At 40.2% G+C, this 19,030-nt stretch overlaps 1 protein-coding gene across 4 annotated transcripts in view; it reads right to left on the bottom strand.

The window, feature by feature from the left end:
• Positions 1 to 14,353: 14,353 nt before the first annotated feature.
• Positions 14,354 to 19,030, bottom strand: part of NEIL3 (nei like DNA glycosylase 3) — a 64,019-nt gene continuing 59,342 nt past the window's right edge. For 3 of the 4 annotated variants that reach the window (XM_049704151.1, XM_004280923.3, XM_033407811.2), the window contains exons 9-10: positions 16,095 to 16,269; positions 14,354 to 14,707 (exon numbers count right to left, since the gene is read on the bottom strand). In XM_049704151.1, the coding sequence (XP_049560108.1) occupies positions 14,525 to 14,707; positions 16,095 to 16,269 (358 nt within the window). In that variant the 3' untranslated portion in view covers positions 14,354 to 14,524. The remainder of the gene's footprint in view (positions 14,708 to 16,094; positions 16,270 to 19,030) is intronic. The other variant, XM_033407814.2, reaches the window with a different exon arrangement.

The following is a 19,030-nucleotide window of genomic DNA, read 5'->3' as shown; positions in this document are numbered from 1 at the left end:
GCCAGAGTGAATGCAGCGTATTCTCAAAATGTTGTCAAAGTTCTTATTAAGTATCATGCCCTGTCGTGAACACATTTTAATTAGAAGAGCAAAGGGAGCGTACTTACTCAAAGCGGAGTCACCGACACTTTAACGTTGTGATGAGCCACCAGTAACAAGATGCTGCTTGGCCATCTTACGAATGCCCTTCTTTTCAATGCACAACTCTCTTTTTTGGTGCATTTTTCTATAATTTTGGAAACACTTCCTCAGTCTTAACTCATTAAATATTTCCTTCATGAGGGCAATTAAGCCTGAATTTGGTCTCCCAGTATAATTCTGATGACAGTATTTAACAATTATACTGGTCTCCCCAAATCTCTCCTAATCTCCAGCTACCCAGTACTCATATCATAACCTTAGATGTAAGAGAGTCATCCAAGTAGTTCTCAGCCATGGTGCTCAAATAACGCACTTTGGAAATGCCCCATTTTCACATTCTTTATATACACATTATTCTTGAACTTGTTTTCTCATCTGTGGAGTGATCATAATAAAATCTATTTGTACATGTATATTATATCAAATACCATATTGTATACCTCAAATATGTAAAATTTTTATTTGTCAATTATACCTCAATAAAGCTCAGGGGAAATCTTAAAAAAAAAAAATCACAATTATACTTGTCTCAGACCTAACCTATCTACATCTTTTATTCTTTAGTTTGACTCTGTTATCTTCCTGAACTTTTATGTCTATTCATTCTTCATTCTTTAAAGAATGCAGTCTACTATCTTGTTATACTAGACAGCAGTTTGGCTGTGCTCTTTTTCCTCCAAAATTTCTCCTTTTATGTTGCTCCCAAGGCCCCAGGTAGTTAAGTTATCCTTGACCTGAACCTACCATCTTCCCCTCTGCATTTTCACCTGTCATGCACCCTTGAACATTTCTAATACATGCCCTTACCAGAGCCTTGCCTATGCTGAGATTCTTATTTATATTTTAATCATTTTCTATATCAAATACTACCTCTACCTCATTTACAGCCCTCTTAAATCTTTAATCTGTGAGTTTCAGAAGATCTAGGATTCTGCTGCTACACCGTTAGCTCTGCATTTTTCAAAGCTCTATATTCTCGACCTTTTCCTATAATCATTAAAGATTATACCTCAAGGCTTTTTCATCCTTTTTTTTTTAAAAAAACTCTCAGTTACCAGCTCACTTGGTTTATTCTTGATATCTTTTAAACTTTCTTATACTCTACTCTTGAAACGGTCCCATAAAAAAAAAAATCGCAATACAATGTACGTAATCTCCATTGTGTTTCTGTGAAGTTTACTCTCACAGTATTATTCAACATATAGCAGTTGAATTCCTATAGTCTGTGCTAGAAAATGGATGGGCACTGAATATAAAACGTTACTCTGCATATAGGGCATCTGCCATTACGTGTTTACCGAACTGATTCCTCAGTGTCATCATTATGAACCTAGATTCCTATTCGAGGCTGTAATAAAGGGTTGACTTTACAACTGAATGAGACAGTAAGGCCCCTTAACATTTTGAATTCTTGATCTCTGCTTTTTGTGGTTTCCTGCATTTCTCTGTGTCTTCTTGCTTTTATGAGTGTGGATACCAAGAAGCAACCTCTCTCCCTAACTCTCATTTCTGCTTTGGTCTCCCGAAGTCTGGAATAATAGACATTTATAATGAAAATAATGCACGAAGAGTAAATAGGCTGAGAATCTGATCCTCATTTTTAAGATGGCAGGAGCTCACCCCGAAAATAAGTTGTGGAAATTTAGTGCCTAGACTTGGGGAGCTGTACTTTATCTCCTCAGAAGCATGTTTTGCTTATTCCATGGTGCTCTACTTCTGTACGACTTGGACACAGAGGTTCAAAATGCAGATGTCATGAAATCTGTTAGTGAGGTAGCTAAGGGTGTGCTAAACATTTATTCACCTCTGAGATGCGTGTGCCGTGGCCACTCCTTCAGGTGAAGAGAGTAATAACTTAGGGGCAGGCAGTAGGCAAGGGAGCAAGAGGAGAGTGGTTGGTGGTCTCCACAAGCCCCCCGCCCCCGCCCCCCAGTTATCTGCCACGTGTGGTTAGTCCAGGGGAGGACAGGAGAGCCCCTCCCCCACCCCACCCCCTGCCGGGGAGTTTGAGATAAAGTTGTCCTCCATGAATAAAATCAGGAAAATTCAAAAAGGTAATGGATGAGATTAGTTATCTGTGGAAATGACATACCTTAAGGAATAGTCAGAAAGATTATGTGGAGAAATTTAGAAACACCCTGAGGAATTTGACAATGGCAGAAACTTGATTGTATCCATATATTTCCAGCAACAATTGAAACAAAGTAAATGGATGAAGCTGTAACACAATCAAGCAGGAAGCTAATCTGTTATAGTGAATAGATTAAGTGCTCTAATCACAATCAATTGTACCGTAACCCACCTGAAGAACGAAGGTACTAGCGGATGCTGGGGGCTGGAGAGCCCAGGAAGCCAGGATTTGTCTGTGACCAGCTCCCTCCGCCAGGAGAAGGGCAGCCTCAGCCTCCACTTCCAAAACTGAGCCCGGGGCTGTTTCCATAGCAATTTGTATTTCAAAGGCTTAATTCACATGTAGATTTGCCTATGGGGAGAGCGAGCTTATCAGCAAAGCAGACTTCCCTATCAGTTTGGTGGCCAAAGGATTGCATTCTTAGAATTAAAATAACAGCCAAAGAGCAGTCAGTAAAACTAGTAAAGTAAGAGGATAATGTTAATTTAACAGCCGCTACGGAACGCCTACCATATTGAAGCCGATGGCCTAGGAGCTGGGAATCCCATGTTGAATAACAGAAGACCCGTGCCTGCGTGGAGGGTTACGTGGAGGAAGACAGACATTAAACAATTATCCAGTACATTATTTTGTTACAATTGTGATTATTTCTAGGAAGAAAATACACAGGATTTACTTGAACAGAAAAAAACAAAAAACCCACAGAGGGCCCTGAACTGATCTGAGGTTTAGAGAAAGCTTTTATGAGGACCCCTTTGGTTGATTTACGCTTGTCTGTTACAAAGGGGAAAGGGACGGAGCAAGATGAGAATACACACAAGTTGAGGGAATAAAATTAGATTAATACTGTGCATATAGTGGTGACAGTAAGTAGCTCAAAAATGACCTGTGACAAAACAATTATCCAGAGAGAGACTATCTAGAAGACCATTGCTAATATTCCTCCAAGAGAGGCTTACAGAGTGACCCACATTCCGGAGATGATGTACTCTTCAGAAGTGAACGCCTTCCAATATATTTAGACCAGACAACAGCTTTGAAGATTTTACACCCCTGGAGTTGACCAGGAATCAGAATTACCTATGCTCGCTCCCGAAACAAAATGAAGCGTCCTGGAGACGTGTTCTGGACGCACGCAGCCCCTTTGTAGAGCGCTGGACAATCGGCTACAGCGGACAAGGTCAATTTGGGGATGCAAGACCGGAAGACATAAAGGTGGAATGACTGCAAAGTGATGCTGAAATAGAGCATTCTCCTGTAATTTCCTATTCGAGGCAGAGAAGGGTTATTGAAAAGTTTTAGATCAACCAAGCACATGCTCTAAGTGGGTCTCAAGGGCGCTCGAGCAGAAGCCGCGTTACCCAGGAACATGTTAGGAGTGGGGTGCCGGCACATAAAACATGGGGCACCAACATGCTGTGCTGTGTAAGAGAGAGGAGAGAGAGCCCGCATGTGTCAGCCCCGCGGTCAGAGATCACAAGAGAAAGGGAGCTGCAGCAGATGAAGCAGCAAATACGTGACTCGAAAAACTGTCCCTCGTTGCAAAAACAGAGAAAATATCTTGGAGAGATGCTCCAAGGACTGTCAAGAGAACCAGTCTTACCGGGGCTAAGATTACAAGGCATTCAGCACCGATTCTTTAAGTCTGTATCCCTTAAACTTGTATTGAGAAATTATTTGTTTAGAGTGTGATGCAAAATGTTATGGGGGGTTTACCAAACCCCGCCTTTTAGAAGTTTACGGTTTCCCATATGCAAGATTTGGTGCCAAGGCAGCTCAACAGAAAGGAAATCAGTATAAGAGAAGATGGAAGGAAGGAAGGAAGGAAGGGAGGGAGGGAGGGAGGGAGGAAGGAAAGGAGGAAGGAAGGGAGGGAGGGAGGGAGGGAGGGAGGAAGGGAGGGAGGAAGGGAGGGAGGGAGGGAGGAAGGGAGGAAGGAAGGAAGGGAGGAAGGAAGGAAGGAAGGAAGGGAGGAAGGAAGGGAGGGAGGGAGGGAGGGAGGAAGGAAGGGAGGGAGGAAGGAAGGGAAATTCTAATGGACTGTGTACAAAGGGAAGGGTTCAGTTTTTTCTCTAGGTCTCTAGCTCCTGAAATCTTAACTTTAGTGAAACATTGTTTTCTTCTTAGTTCCCATCCCCTGTGAACTGTTCACTTGACATTCAAGACAGAATATTTCACACTCCAAGATAAAGACTATTTGTTTTGTTTTGTTCTAAAAGTCTATTGGGGAGTTTTAATCAAGGAGACTTCACGGGAGTTTTAATATGTATCAAAGTGAGGGGATCCCATTTTAAATAACTATGTAGGGAACCAATCACTGACCCCATAGCGGGAAGGTAGAAAGAAAAGGAGGTTTAAAAATGATGGACGGGAAACACGGCAGAGAGTGAGGGCTGGACTGCTTTCAAAAGACACAAGAGGAGAAAACAACTGAAGATCACCTGCAAAGAGACTGGCATGCATAAATTATTTAATTATGCAAATACTTAATGTTAAAACCCGTTCAGAACCACAGTATTTTAGACTTGGAAAGGGATTTTAGAAATCTTCCAGTATAACCTCTTCGTTTAATGGCTGAAGACCCCGAGGTCCACGAGAAGTTCAGTATCTTGGTGGAGTGAGACATTATTTAGCGGCAATTATTCTTACCATTTAGAGGCAGGGCTGGAGTTAGAAACTAGGCATCCTGACTCTCAGTGCATTCACTTTTTTTTTCCAACCTCACATCCCCATTTCACTTCAGATTAATTTACCTGTTAGAGCACACTTAAAAAAAATTGTCACATGTTTATTCTAGTATATTAGATTAAATGTTTTCTAAAACATGTGCAGATACTCTGCTCCAGAACAGTGGTTCACAAACTTGAGCCTGTAGAGGTTACCTGGAGAGCTCGTTAAGGCGGGCCTGCCTGGGCCTCCAGCCTGGAGCATTTACCAAGCCCTAAGGCGATGCTGGTGTTGCGGGTTCACATTTTTATCAGCACGTTTCCTAGCACTGGCCCTAGGGGACAGACAGTAGTTACAGTAACCATTCTTGGAAATCTGGATGAGAACAATCAACAACTTGCAATGAGTGAACAACACGGGAAAAATGACCAGCGCCAGAGTTACTTGGTTAGCTCTAGCCATCGATCAGAGGCGTCATCAAGAGCCCCTTTCCAGGCCAAAGCGCCTTTTACAAACCTTTCTCTCTGCCTACAGCCGCGTCCTGCATGCCACCTGGCACACTCCTCATCCCCAGCCTTGCCTCCTGGTGTCTTTCAGGTTGTCATGGGAGTTCTCTCCCCTATTTTCTCTTCGAATCCCCTATCTCTGTCACACTGAACTGTGACTGCGATTGCCGCTTTGAACGCTCACTTCAGCCTTGCCCAGCAACAGGCACAGAAATAACATCTGTTGAATGAATGCTTTTATAAATGAGGATAACTCGAGAGAAAACAAATATAAAATACATATGATAGAACTAATTCGCTGTGAGTGAAATTCATGGTTCTTAGTTGTATGTTTATTATCTTTTATTTACCTATGTATCCGTCTATCCATCTACCCATCCATTTTATCCTTAGTAGGCCTATAAATAAAATGAAAACTTCTGTCAAAAAACAATAAGCATGTGAACATGTGTAAATGTAATTTCACGGGATATCAAATCTTTAATGCAAGTATTCAGAAAGTACCACCCCGAAGTTTAGCACCATTGATGATAATACATTCATTTATTGCTGTACTATCTCCCCTACACATGGGATTTTACAATGTACCTTCTCCTCTAGTGTCTGAGATTACAATGGGGAAGAAAACCTTTGATAGAACCTGAGGTCCTTCTAAGCACATCCAGCCTTGCAGGAAGTCAGGCACTGAATTTAGTTGATGACGTTCCTGGCAGGACCTAAGCACCTTACAGTATACTCATTTCCATTTTAAGAACTCTGAAAATTTTTGGAATTTTGTCTTGTTATTAAATGTATAATCTCATATTTCTCTGGACTTGTATGGAACACACATAATTCTTTTTCCTATCAGCCCCTCAGATTTCTAGATTGTTATCATGGTCTATCCAGCATATTGCCTTTAGTTAAAAAGGGATAGAAAAAAATGAAACTGTGTTTTTTGCATTTTTTAATTTAAGAAAATACTTATCAAGTACATATATTAATTCAAATGCAACTATATATTTACTGTATATACCATCATTCAGATACATGTCTGAATATAATCTCATTCAGAAGGGATATATGGGAATAATAAGCACTCATTAAGAGAACTTTACAAATTGATTTCTGTCTTATCCTATTTCAATTTCCAATTTTACAGGAGCCTTTTGGTCATCGGTAGTATCCTTGCTTCCATATTTCTCATTTATAGAATTATATCCACATGAACATTAGGAGTATTATCAGAAGAAAATTGAAAGTGGCCATCTGCCATCCAGCCTTAGAACCGTCCTTGATTTTATTTCATGGTGACACTCCCGCCCAGTTCAAGACATAGCTGATAGACCTCCCTTCCACTTGAGGTCTCCATGTCTGTTAAAAAATGAGATACTTGAGTTTATGCAGCTGTTCACGAGCTAATTATCTGCAATCACTTCTGATTACTTAATAGGCCGTGGTAGGATGTGTGTTTGCTGCTGTGCGGACTTTACACATTAGGTTTTAATGCGCTGATATGGTTAATTGTTGTGCTCACTGCTGCCTGCTAATAGACCATTCCTGAAAGCGAGACCATATCTCAATGGAATTTGCTTGGTTATTTAAATAAGTAATAACTACAAACTCAGATCCTAGATCTAGTGTTTACCATTTTAAGAACACACTTTTTTTTTTTTTTTAGTGCTGGTCATTCCTAATGCATTCAAATTATTCAAGTTTGGAGAAAACGAGTTACTAAACTAATGAGTCCATAACCAACTCAGATAGTTAGATTTAACATTTTTCCTGCTCTGTTCAGCTTCCTAAATTGTTTTCTGTCATTGACAGCAAAATAAATTCTTTTTAAATGGAGCTAAACACTCTGAGTATAATAATATAATGAGAAAGATATATGCATATTAAAAGCAGATGAATATTTATTAATATGTAAACCAAGATGCCAAGGTGAGCGATTGGGAGTGATACAGAGATGTGCACACAGACAGTAGGTGGGGAACTGTTGTAATGAGACTGCTCATTTGCTTTGCAGTTTTGCATTTTATGATAGCATTTAGTCCAAAAGCTAGTGCTTAGTTTTAAAAATTTACAAGGCTGTTCTTTTGTTGACTATCCATATATTTGTGTTTCTGATGGCTAAAAATGGAGGCATAGTGTCCGATAGATGCTTTAGGCATTTCTCTGTCTTTCCCTTTCTGTTCATAAGATCTCTTTTTTCCTACCATCACTTTTTCATTTCTTCATCTCTTTTAATTTCCTGTGTTTTCCACTCCTTCACTATTCTTTTATTAGAGAAGCAAATAGGATTTGAATAATAAATAGAAAGTATTTCAAGCCCAAAACCCTTGGCCTTTATTCTGCAACTTCCAAGAACAGTAGAGTTCATCCACGCTCCATGTGTTTGGGGGCCTTGCTCTGCCTTGTCAAGCACTGGATTCACCCCTTTAAAAATAGATTTCAGTGAATGGGACTCTAGGCACTGCTGGGGCCCATCACTCTGGGTGAAACTGTGCGACCCCATGACCTGCTTTCCCAGAAACACTATATGCAGTGCTTCCGTGTGCTCAAAGCCAGAATCTCTTCTGCAGTCAAAGAAATAGGGAGAGAAGGGGATGCGAGTGATTGCAGTTGATGAAGATTTATACTCGCTGTTGGGATATATGATTTCTATCTAGAAGAATGGATGCCTGGATTCCTATGAACCTACGGCTCTCTCAGTTCTTCATGAAGGAAGGCTTTTCAGAGTTCCTTCATGTTTTGTGTTCCTAAGTCTCTGATGTGTCACTGGAAACTTAAAACTGAGTCCACCATCTTCTTCCTAATACCTTCCTTATGAAGTTCCAGGCTCTCCGTTCCCCAAACACGACCACACTTCCTCCTGTCCCCACGCTCTCCTCACATTGCTCCCTTCCATCCCGAGTCCTTCTCTGTCTGGTGAAATCCACACCCTTTTTTAAGGCCACTACCAGTGCTACTTCCTCCCCGAAACCTCCCACGATAACCGCTGTAAGGGTACAAGGAGGAGCAGGAACAATGAAGATAAAAAAATGAACTCTTGTGTTTTGACGGCCAGGGATTGTGCTCAGCCCTTTAAACAGATACAGCACTTTATCCTCAAAACAGCGTTGGAGATGGTATCATCGCCACGTAACAGGTGAGGTACCTAAGACTCAGCACACAGTATCCCAAACCTAATAAAATATCATGTTCAAGGTCACAGGGTCAAGGTCAGGGTCAGGGGTGGGGCAGGCTTTGAACAAGCGGTCTGACTCCAGAACTCAATGGTTTTCTAGAATCTAAGTAATTAAACACTATACATACCATCTTGCACAGCATTGGCAGAATAATTCCTTTTTTCATTTGTTCAGAAGGCCCACGGGTTGCATCATTAACCCAGCACAGGTCCCGGTGGTGTGCACTGGCTTGCTTCTCTGCCATGGGCTCCCTAAGGGGAAAGAGTGACTTTTTACTTTTATATCCTGGGAACAAAGATCTGGCCCATCCTAGGAACGCCATTGGTAGCAGCGAAATGGAATGAATTCTTCCTTTACAGATTTTCCCCCTGTATTTTCCTTCATATTCCCTATGATCTAGCCAAACAGGACTCTTTGCTATTCGCCACACAGTCCCTGTGCTCTGAGCTTCTTTGCTGATGCTGCACCTACAGCCTGAAATGCCCTTGCACATATGCAAATCTTCACCAAGGTGAAATTCCAGCTGCTGTCTCTCCTGAGGTCCCTCCAGCTCCTGAATCAGGTGTGGGCTCTCCTTCCACACTCTGCGTATAGAGCTGCTACCGCTTATTATCTCTCTCTCATTTAGGCATTGGCAAGATCTACTTTAAAAATACGTATCATTGGGCTTCCCTGGTGGCGCAGTGGTTGAGAGTCCGCCTGCCAATGCAGGGGACACGGGTTCGTGCCCCGGTCCGGGAAGATCCCACATGCCACGGAGTGGCTGGGCCCGTGAGCCATGGCCACTTGGCCTGCGCGTCCAGAGCCTGTGCTCCGCAACGGGAGAGGCCACAACAGTGGGAGGCCCGCGTACCGCAAAAAAACAAAAACAAACAAAAAAAACCGTATCATTGAATTTTTCACATAGTAGGTGCTCAATAGAGATTACTTGAATTAAACACTAAGAAGTGATTTAAACCAGTTGACTTGGTTTCCTACAAAATGAAGAGGTTCAAACTCATGGGCGTTGCAAGGGGTACTCAAATTTTTTTTCATCTCTATATGTTATGAAACACAGGGTAGCACTAAGGCAGACTTATGCTTTCTTTCCTTTCCAGTGAATGCATACCCTTTGATCTGAGTAGTTTGGGCCTGTCCGTGAAGACTTTCATTTAAATTACCAGAAAGATTTAACAGCTTTTAGACACCGAGGAATTTCTTTCTCTTTTATAATAAACCAGTGACACTCTTTTCAATGACATTTCAGTGACTTCATGTTTGAATAGTGGTAACAAGGTTAACAATGTTCAAAAGACTGACATGATATTAAACCTTCATCTATTAGATTCATCAAATGTTTACCAAGTTTCTACTGTGTACAAGGCACAATCTTGGGTAAGAGTCTGTGAAGAACAAAGAAGGGTTACATACAACCCCTTAGGTGAACATCAGGAAACGCAGACAGGACAAGTAATACAACACAAGGCAAACACTAGCATAAGCCCAGAAGAGATATAAGTGCTGGAAAGATATACCAAGAAAAAGGAGGTTAAATTTTTTGGAAACTCATTGGAACATTTGTTCCTTCATCCCACACCCCAACTTGCTAATAATGGTGGTCTAGAATATGCGATGCAGGTACCTTTAGAAAGTACATGAAAATAACGGATTTTTAAAAAGAATTTTAATAGAAATTAAATAAATAAAAGCAATGGAAAGTAATGGAGATTTCAAAGAAATTTATAGAAATTTTAACATGACAAATTTTAGAGAAAAAAGAATGACCACGATCTTATTATCATCCGACAATTATTTTCGTTTGTGTATGTTAGATATCTATACATATCAACAACATACAATTCTGGGTACAGACAATTTTCTTTAATACATGGAGAGGGGAGAAGCTTATTCAGAGCTTGCAAACTTCATTCAAACCACAGCCTGAGTGACACATATCTCTGACTTAACGTACAGCAAGCCAGCTTTCTTAAAGTGTAAAATGAGAAATAACAGTAATAGATGTCACAGGGCAGTCAAGAGGATTAAATGAAAGAATCTATGGAAAGTGACAGCAGCTGTCACCAGATAAGGGCTCAGAAACAGTGGCTCTTAAAATCACCTTCCTCATTTTTGCCCCCTCTCTCATTGTTTTCCCCCAATCATGAAAAGCCTTTATATTCACATGATATGGTTTGAAGTACCAAGAAATAGGCAGACAAACTCCAGAGAGATGAATACCAGCAGACCACACAGCAGCTTCCAAAGGTTCAGACAATGATGAACAGATGCATCTCTGAAGGCTGCCAGCCTGGTCCTGGTTCTGCTTCGGTGGGAACCAATGTGGTTGATGCGGAAGGTAACAATACCAGTTGCCTCCGCCCGGTGGCATAAGGAGACACAGGCACAGTGGCTTCTGCCCACACCCCTCTGCAGAAGATGTCCTAGAAGCACCAGGCAGCCCAGGGAATCACCTTCTGTGTCTGCAGACAGCACCAGAGGGCTTGATGAGGACCCACAGCAAAACCAGAAAAAAGCAGACCCGAACTGGATTGCTGTCACTGGAAATAAAGCCCACAATGTAAGTCAGAGCCTACACACTTAGCTAATCTGGGTGACTGCATGCTAAAATATAATATTTACATAGGACCTAGAGCCTCCTAACATAATAACAAACATCCCGGATACAATCAAAAAATCACCTGTCCTGCCCCAAACTGAAAAAAACACATCTGAAGGAGAAAAGACACTCAACTGATGAAGATACTGAGATAAATCAGGTATGAGAATTATCCGATAAGGATTTTAAAGCCGACATCATAAAAGTGCTTCTGGAACCAATTATAAATTATCTTGAAACCCATGGAAAAAAATGGAAAATCTCACTAAAGAAATAGAAATTATTAAAAAAGGACCAGGTGGAAGTTATAGGTATGAAAAATACAATTATTGAAATAAAAAATTAGCTGGATGATCTCAGTAGTAGAGTGACGATGACAAACAACAGTCAGTGAACTTGAAGACAGATCAATAAAATGTACTCAGTTTGAATGAGAGTGGGAAAAAATAGACAGGGAAAAATAAATAGAGCCCAGAAATCTGTGGGATAATAACGATCTAATGATCTAATATTTGTATCACTGGAATCTCAGAGAGGAGGAAGCGTGTGGAACTAAAAAAGTACTCAAAGAAATAGTGGTTGAAAACTTCCCAAGTCTGGTAATAGATATCACATATAGACACTCAACTTTTTACAATTAGAGTTAATATAGAACCACTTCACACAAAATGTAGAAAACTTGCAATTGTATAGCTCCTTTGACCTCTTTATGCTACAGTTCTCATATCTACATGCATTATAAATCTCACAAGACTATGTTATAACTTTTTTTTGCTTTGAACAGTCCCATGTATTATAATGAAACTAAGAGGCAAAAATAATATTTTATATTTATTTAGATATTTGCATTTAAGAGTTTCTGTATTGCTTCTTGAAGATTTGGTATCATCCCCATTTAGCATTTACTTCCGTGAGCATAGTTATATGGCTGCTTTAAGATCCTTGGTAGATTCCAACATCGTGGTCATCTTGGAGCTGGTCTTGGGTGTTAGTCTTTTCTCTGAATCTGGGTCACATTACTCGGGATCTTCTTATGTTGCATAATTCCCGACGGAACCCTGAACATGTGAGTATGCTATGGTGGAGACTCTGGATTTGGTATATTCCTCTGGACAGGAATATGATCCTGTCTAGAGGAATGTTGATCCTTTTGTCTAGGGCAAGTGGGTTCAAAGTGCAAATTCTCTTGGTTCAGTTCTTTTATCTATCCAGTTCTTTTAGCTGCTCTGTGTTGTCTGCCCCACACCAGTGTGTGTGGTCCAGAGGTCATTCAAGGTCATGGGCAGTTTAGACGCAGAACTTGGGCCCCCCATCTTGGAATCTCTTCTGAGATTTCCCTCTTCCTGGTGGCTGTGGTTGGCCAGACTGTCTGCTGGCTCTTCAGCCCGACTTTATGCTGCCCTCAGGATAAAAAACCTGGGAAATTGCCTCCAGGTAATTCTTCCACATTTTACACACCTCCAGAATCTGCCTGCTTTTGTTCACTCTCCATTATTGTTCTTTTGTCCAGAATCTGAAGCTGGGTTCAGTTGGAGCTTACTCCACGATGGAAGCAGAAACCTCCTTAAGATTTTGATGGGAAGTTTCCTTAAAACTCAAAATTATGTTTGGAAGAATGATATTTTTTAAACATCCATTCTTTCCAATCAAGATCCTGCTTTGTCTATCCATCTGATTCTTTGATGTTTGTCAGTAAAATTTTCTTTGTTTCTTAGTAGATAAGTCTCTAAACTTATATTGAAATCGATTGTGTTTCACTTGCCTATATTTCTTTGTAATTAATTTGCTAATTTTTGGAGACTGGAATTTATGGAAGCTTAATTTGCAGTAGGCCTTTTCCCTTGTTGTACAATTAATTTGTAGTTGTCTTCTGAATACACACTATATGTACTTCACATCATGTCACTAAGACCATCAATGGTCCAGTCTCATTCCTGGCTTGCTCTGTAGTTATTACCCTGTTGAGCAATTTAGGTGAAGAGCACTGATCTTAGGTTGGTTCTAATTGTGTCTCTTCAACGTAGAGTTCAAACACAGGACGATGAAATATGCTCTGTCCCTGCTGGTAATTTCGTATGCTGTTAACTTCTAGAGCTCTGCATGGGCCATTTAGTTTTAGAAGGGGGAAGGGTTCCAGCCATCTTCCATGCTGTCCTTTTTTTTTTTAAATAGATTGAACCAGATCTGAATGGAATTTTCCACCAACATGCAGAAATGCATTGATTAATGTTTTTCTTTTCTTTGGGGAAATAATACTACCTGAACTAAATTTTTTAAAAAAGGAGAGGAGTTAAAACTAGAAATAAAAAAATAATATCACATTAAGCTTTTGAAATGAACTTACTTTTAAAAATTAATTAATAAGTATTAAAATCAAGATCAAAAAAGTTTAAACCAACTTCTCTTTTAAAGATATAGAGATGACTTCTTTTCTTAAATGTTACTTTTATATTCTGAATCCCCACAGCTTTTCACAAAAATGCATTTGAAGTTATACAAGTGTTTGGCATATCTCTAGCATCTAGAGGAACTTGATGTTTTTATTTATTTGTTTGTTTATTTAATTTATTATTTTTGGCTGCGTTGGGTCTTCGTTGCTGTGCGCGGGCTTTCTCTAGTTGCGGCGAGCGGGGGCTATTCTTCGTTGCGGTGCACGGGCTTCTCATTGTGGTGGCTTCTCTTGTTGCGGAGCACAGGCTCTAGGTGTGCGGGCTTCCGCAGTTGTGGTGCGTGAGTTCGGTAGTTGTGGCTCGTGGGCTCTAGAGAGCAGGCTCAGTAGTTGTGGCACACGGGCTTAGTTGCTCTGTGGCATGTGAGATCTTCCTGGACCAGGGCTCGAACCTGTGTCCCCTGCATTGGCAGGCAGATTCTTAACCACTGTGCCACCAGGGAAGCCCTAGAGGAACTTGATGTTTGTTGAATAGAAAAAAAGAAGAAAATATGATTTTCTATAACGAAGATCCCATTTCTTACATTTCATTTAAGAAAACAAGAAGTTCCTTTAATCATATGTTATGAATAGTGGTGATACCGGAGAAATTATTCAGTTCAGACAGAATACCTTATTATTTTATTGTACTGCATACTCTACTCCTAAAAAAAAAAATCACTGCTTCCCCAAAGAAGATACAAGAGACTAAGAGCATACTAAGAATACTTTATTGTCATAACTAAATGCATTAAATATACATTCTAAATGGAATATATTGTATATTTGATAAAACACATATAGCATTCATCAAGGCAAAAAAAAACACTGAATGAAAAGATGGCACACAAATAAAAGGAAGAGTTCTCAAATACTGCAATAACTTCAGCATCCTGGAATAATGTTTATTCCTGGCCCATTTTCTGCCCATTGGAAAAAACTGCACTGTTTTTCCTTCCCAAGAGGGCACACAAAAAAATTCTTTCCATTATTAGGTCCAATCTTCAACACTGTTCTCATGATGGAGCGTTTGCCATGGCTGCAGAATGGGAAGGACAAATCTGCCCACTGGGGGGGAAAAAACAGATTGTGAAGTTTAGATGGAAGGTAGAATGACAGACAGGCTCAGCCTCGACGCATTTGATTAGTACTGTACTGTCTTCACTGCTGTTCCTATTAATTTGACATTGTAAGATACACGTAAGTCATTAGTCGTTGCCCCTAAAAAACCTTATATCCTATAAGAAGCATCTCTAACAAATTCGCTTGAATCACACAGAAAATTGTCATAATTCTGAGTTTCCCTCTGTCCAAAGGCATATTTACAGAAGTTCCTTCACTTTATTGAAAATCTCTCTGTAAAGCAAATCACCAGTGTTCCTGATATAGCTGTTTAAGCTATGAAGGTCAAAGATTTGTTATGATTTTAATATTAACCTTCCTTAGTCTCCTAGGAAAAGAAAGCATCCAATACAGAATTACCAGGACTAATTCACGCAAATTCCATTGTATTATTCTTATCCTTATTAATTTTGGCCTCAAGAGAGCTACCCAGAAGGCTATGATGTTGTTAATATTGCTAATAATATTTTCTCCATTACATCTATACAAGCTTTGAGGGGAGATCAGGAAGTTGAGTAGGACGGAGCCACATCTCGGGCAGGGGTTATGCTCTAAGATCATGATCAAATTTTCCCTGGGGAATTCCTTAGGAAGGTATCACACTGAAGACAGATCATTTCTCTCTCAGCAAGCCCAATCAGAAAACTTTGCTCCAGTGCCGAAACAGATCCATACTTTCTTTTTCTAGTTAGGCACCAGATGAAGCAGCTGGGAAAAATATGTATCTTTAAACCTTAGGATCACAGTCAGAAGTGAGAGGCTCTGGTTCTGTGGAAGGCAGAAAGACTGACCAAAAGCGCCCAGATTCCTGTCTTGTATCTCACACTCATTTGCAGTGACAAACTCACAGATCGAAAGGTTGGGGAATCACCTACGTCTAAACTGTTATTGTGCCATCACTTGTTTTGGTTAAGCCTGTGTGGTAGGATTTGCTACGTTTACTGTAAATCCAGGGCATGTAAATTATTTCCCTGGGTTCTTCTATCCAGTGCATAAAACAAAGGTTTGGATGTCACACTGAAGTCAGGAAGAGCAAATATCTATCTTGGATTATCAGTCACCTGGTGACTCAATACCTCTCTCTTTGTAAGCCAAGGGGGTTACAAGTATGATATACTCTAATAATGGAATAGCTGTCATTTGATTAATTTTTCTTTTGGGGATGAACCTCTTTGAATTTTCAGTTATTCAACATTCAGGTTTTAGACTAAATGTCAGTCAGCAGGGCTTTTAAATTTAAAGGTAAAACCAGAAACGGACTGTTATTTGTTACATTTTAATAACTGAAGTATTCAAGGACACTATCATTAAGCTTGATAGGTCGTACACGTACTTCGAAAAATCCACATTGTGCTTCTCTCGGTAGAGGACAAGCATAAAAGTGCCTGCCCTTGTTTTCTCCATCCTTCCTCACCACTTGGAGAACGCAGGGGCGGTCATGTTTACTGCAGCGGGGACTGCAGGCATTTAATGAACGAGGACCACCTGGCGTGTTACTCTGAAGCTCCCTGTAATGACAAGTTACACAATAACTGCAGCATGATCGTGCTAAAAGGGGTCATTCACACCACCTCACCCCGCATCGGAATCCTGCCTGTACAAAGAGACAGTACCAGAAAGCGACCACCGTCAACTTCCCGCAATTACTGGGTTGGCCAAAAAGTTCGTTTGCTTTTAAGTAAAAATAAAAGACATCTTTCATTTTCACCGAGAATTTTATTGAACAATGTATTCACTAACTGAACGATCTTTTTGGCCAACCCAATACATACACTCCTACATCTTTTTTTTTTAATAGTTTTTTTAAAATTAATTAATTTATTTTTGGCTGTGTTGGGTCTTTGTTTCTGTGCGAGGGCTTTCTCTAGTTACGGCAAGCGGGGGCCACTCTTCATCGCGGTGCGCAGGCCTCTCACTATCACGGCCTCTCTTGTTGTGTAGCACAGGCTCCACATGCGCAGGCTCAGTAGTTGTGGCTCACGGGCCCAGTTGCTCCGCGGCATGTGGGATCTTCCCAGACCAGGGCTCGAACCCGTGTCCCCTGCATTGGCAGGCAGATTCTCAACCACTGCACCATCAGGGAAGCCCCTACATCTTTTTAATTCTTGGTTTTCCCAGGTAATTTCCTTCCAAAGCTACCTATTTATGTAAATTAAATTTAAATTAGGCATATCATTTAAACTTCTCAAGAATAGAAACAGCTGAATTGCACATCCAATCTTCTTAGTTTTCATTTGTGACATCTGGTTCTTTTCTTACCCAACATGACAGGGTGGCTACTTTTATTTCCCTTAAAATATTCTCAAGTCCAGCTGTCCCCCGACGCCCAAAGGAACTAGAGTCACAATCTTCTCCAATTATTTTCTCATCAGTAGCAAACTCTCATCAATGGTTCTGACAAGGCCAAAGAGATCTGCTGTCCAATTTAAAGACAATTTTCTATGCTCTTCTTTGACCAAGTCTACCTTAATAGTTGCAATCATATTTCACCAAGTAACAGGCTGCCTGGCAGAGCAGAAATGTGTATTTTGTAAAGCTAGTGAGGAAGCTTTAGTCTCCCCCCATGATTAGATCAAGAGTGTCTGGAGGTTACCCCTGAATACAGTGTATAAAGGCCAGAAGCCAGGCTTCCACTGTAGCTGTCTAGGTAGAATTTTTTCTTTGAAAAGGAGCTTCATGATTATTTTTAATTTTTTTATATTTTGCATATTTTAATAATGCTTTTATAAAAGTCTTCTTAATAAACCAACTGAAGAGAAAAAGAGCTCTTATTAAAACCAGAAGTCCTTCCCCTTAATAGCCCCATTTTTAACTTTTTAATGATAAAGTTCTTCCTTTCTTTTTTTGTTAACTTCTAAAGAACAAAATACCATTCTTAAATGATTTTTTTAAAATACTTATAAATCAGAGGTTGGTTCCCTTTTCCTTGCTTCCTAAACCACATTCTTCCCATACTTGTTCCTATAATGATGCCTTGAGGCATCATATCTAATTAAAATGTTCAGAGTGTGAGATATTTTTTCCAGTTTTATTGACATAGAATTGACATACAAGGGATCTTTTATTTGTGGTGAAATTGGTTTACACTCGTTTATAAAATAGATGCTTAAATATATTTCTTTAAAGGGATGGACTCAAACATCCTGAAGTTCCTGAAGCTGCTTGGGCAGCAGGCGTGTGCAAGATGAAAGCAGCTGTGGGCACTGCTAAGGACACTGTTATCATTAAATATTTCTCCAGCAGCTATTTTGTTGGTAGCATTTTCAGGGTAGGGAATAGTGGCTTATATTTTAGCGTCATGGGGGATGCTAACCAGAAATAGGGAGGGTGAGGGGCAACAGACTTCTCTTTTCCAAACCCCCTTCACTTCAACAGCCCCTCTCCCCAAAAGGGGCAATATTAAAATGTTAACTTCAAGAGAAGCTGAACATCTGGGTGGTTGTAGAGAAGTTGAGTGATTTCAAAATTGAAGCAAGTGGGTCATAAACAGTGCTTAAAAAAAACTTAGAGGAGGAACACAGAAGGTTAAGAATCTTAAAGGAAAGAAAGAAACTGGTGCTTTCGTAAAAAAAAAAAAAAAGTACACACATGCGAACAGTTTTATATATTGGAAGGCTGTCTGAGGTAACAATTAGTTAAACATTTTCAAACCCACTTGCTTCAACCTAGAAATCTCCAGAGTTTCGCAAATCCAGGGAGATGTTTAGATTTTCCTACTAGTAAAGCTTTCCTGGAGAGGAGCACGGTGGAAGTCAGGATTAAGGTAGAAAGGAAAGATCCCAGTGTTTCCTATAGCTTCCTCATTTCTGTCTTCAATTCTGTTTCTTCCTTGGTATAAAGTTAAAGGAGAAAATAGCCACATGCTATCTTATCCCGGCCCTTAGAGTGGGGTCCATCTGACCAGAAGCATCAGCATCACCTGGCAGCTCCTTACAAGTACAGAATTATCCTCCCCTACTCCAGATCGCTGGCAGAATCAGAATCTGCATGTTAACAGGACTCCCAGGTGATTCATACACACATTAAGTACTGAAGCACTGAGTTAATGTAACCAAGACACTGATGCCATCTGTGAACACATCAGCTCTAAAGATGTACAGGGAATCTTAATTTTATGATAGCAAACATTACCCAGGGTAATTAAATGTTCTGATTAATTGAGGACATCTTGGTTCCTCTTTGTTTCAATCATTACTTTAAAAACTTCTGAAAATGTAGCAGAGCATTTTCTTGAGTAAACTTAGCATATGGGATAGCTTAACTTATTTT

The sequence above is a fragment of the Orcinus orca genome, chromosome 21 (assembly GCF_937001465.1).
Source record: "Orcinus orca chromosome 21, mOrcOrc1.1, whole genome shotgun sequence".
Classification (NCBI taxonomy): Eukaryota; Metazoa; Chordata; class Mammalia; order Artiodactyla; family Delphinidae; genus Orcinus; species Orcinus orca.
Note: the sequence above shows the minus strand (reverse complement) of the source record. Positions and strands in the feature narration are given on the sequence as shown.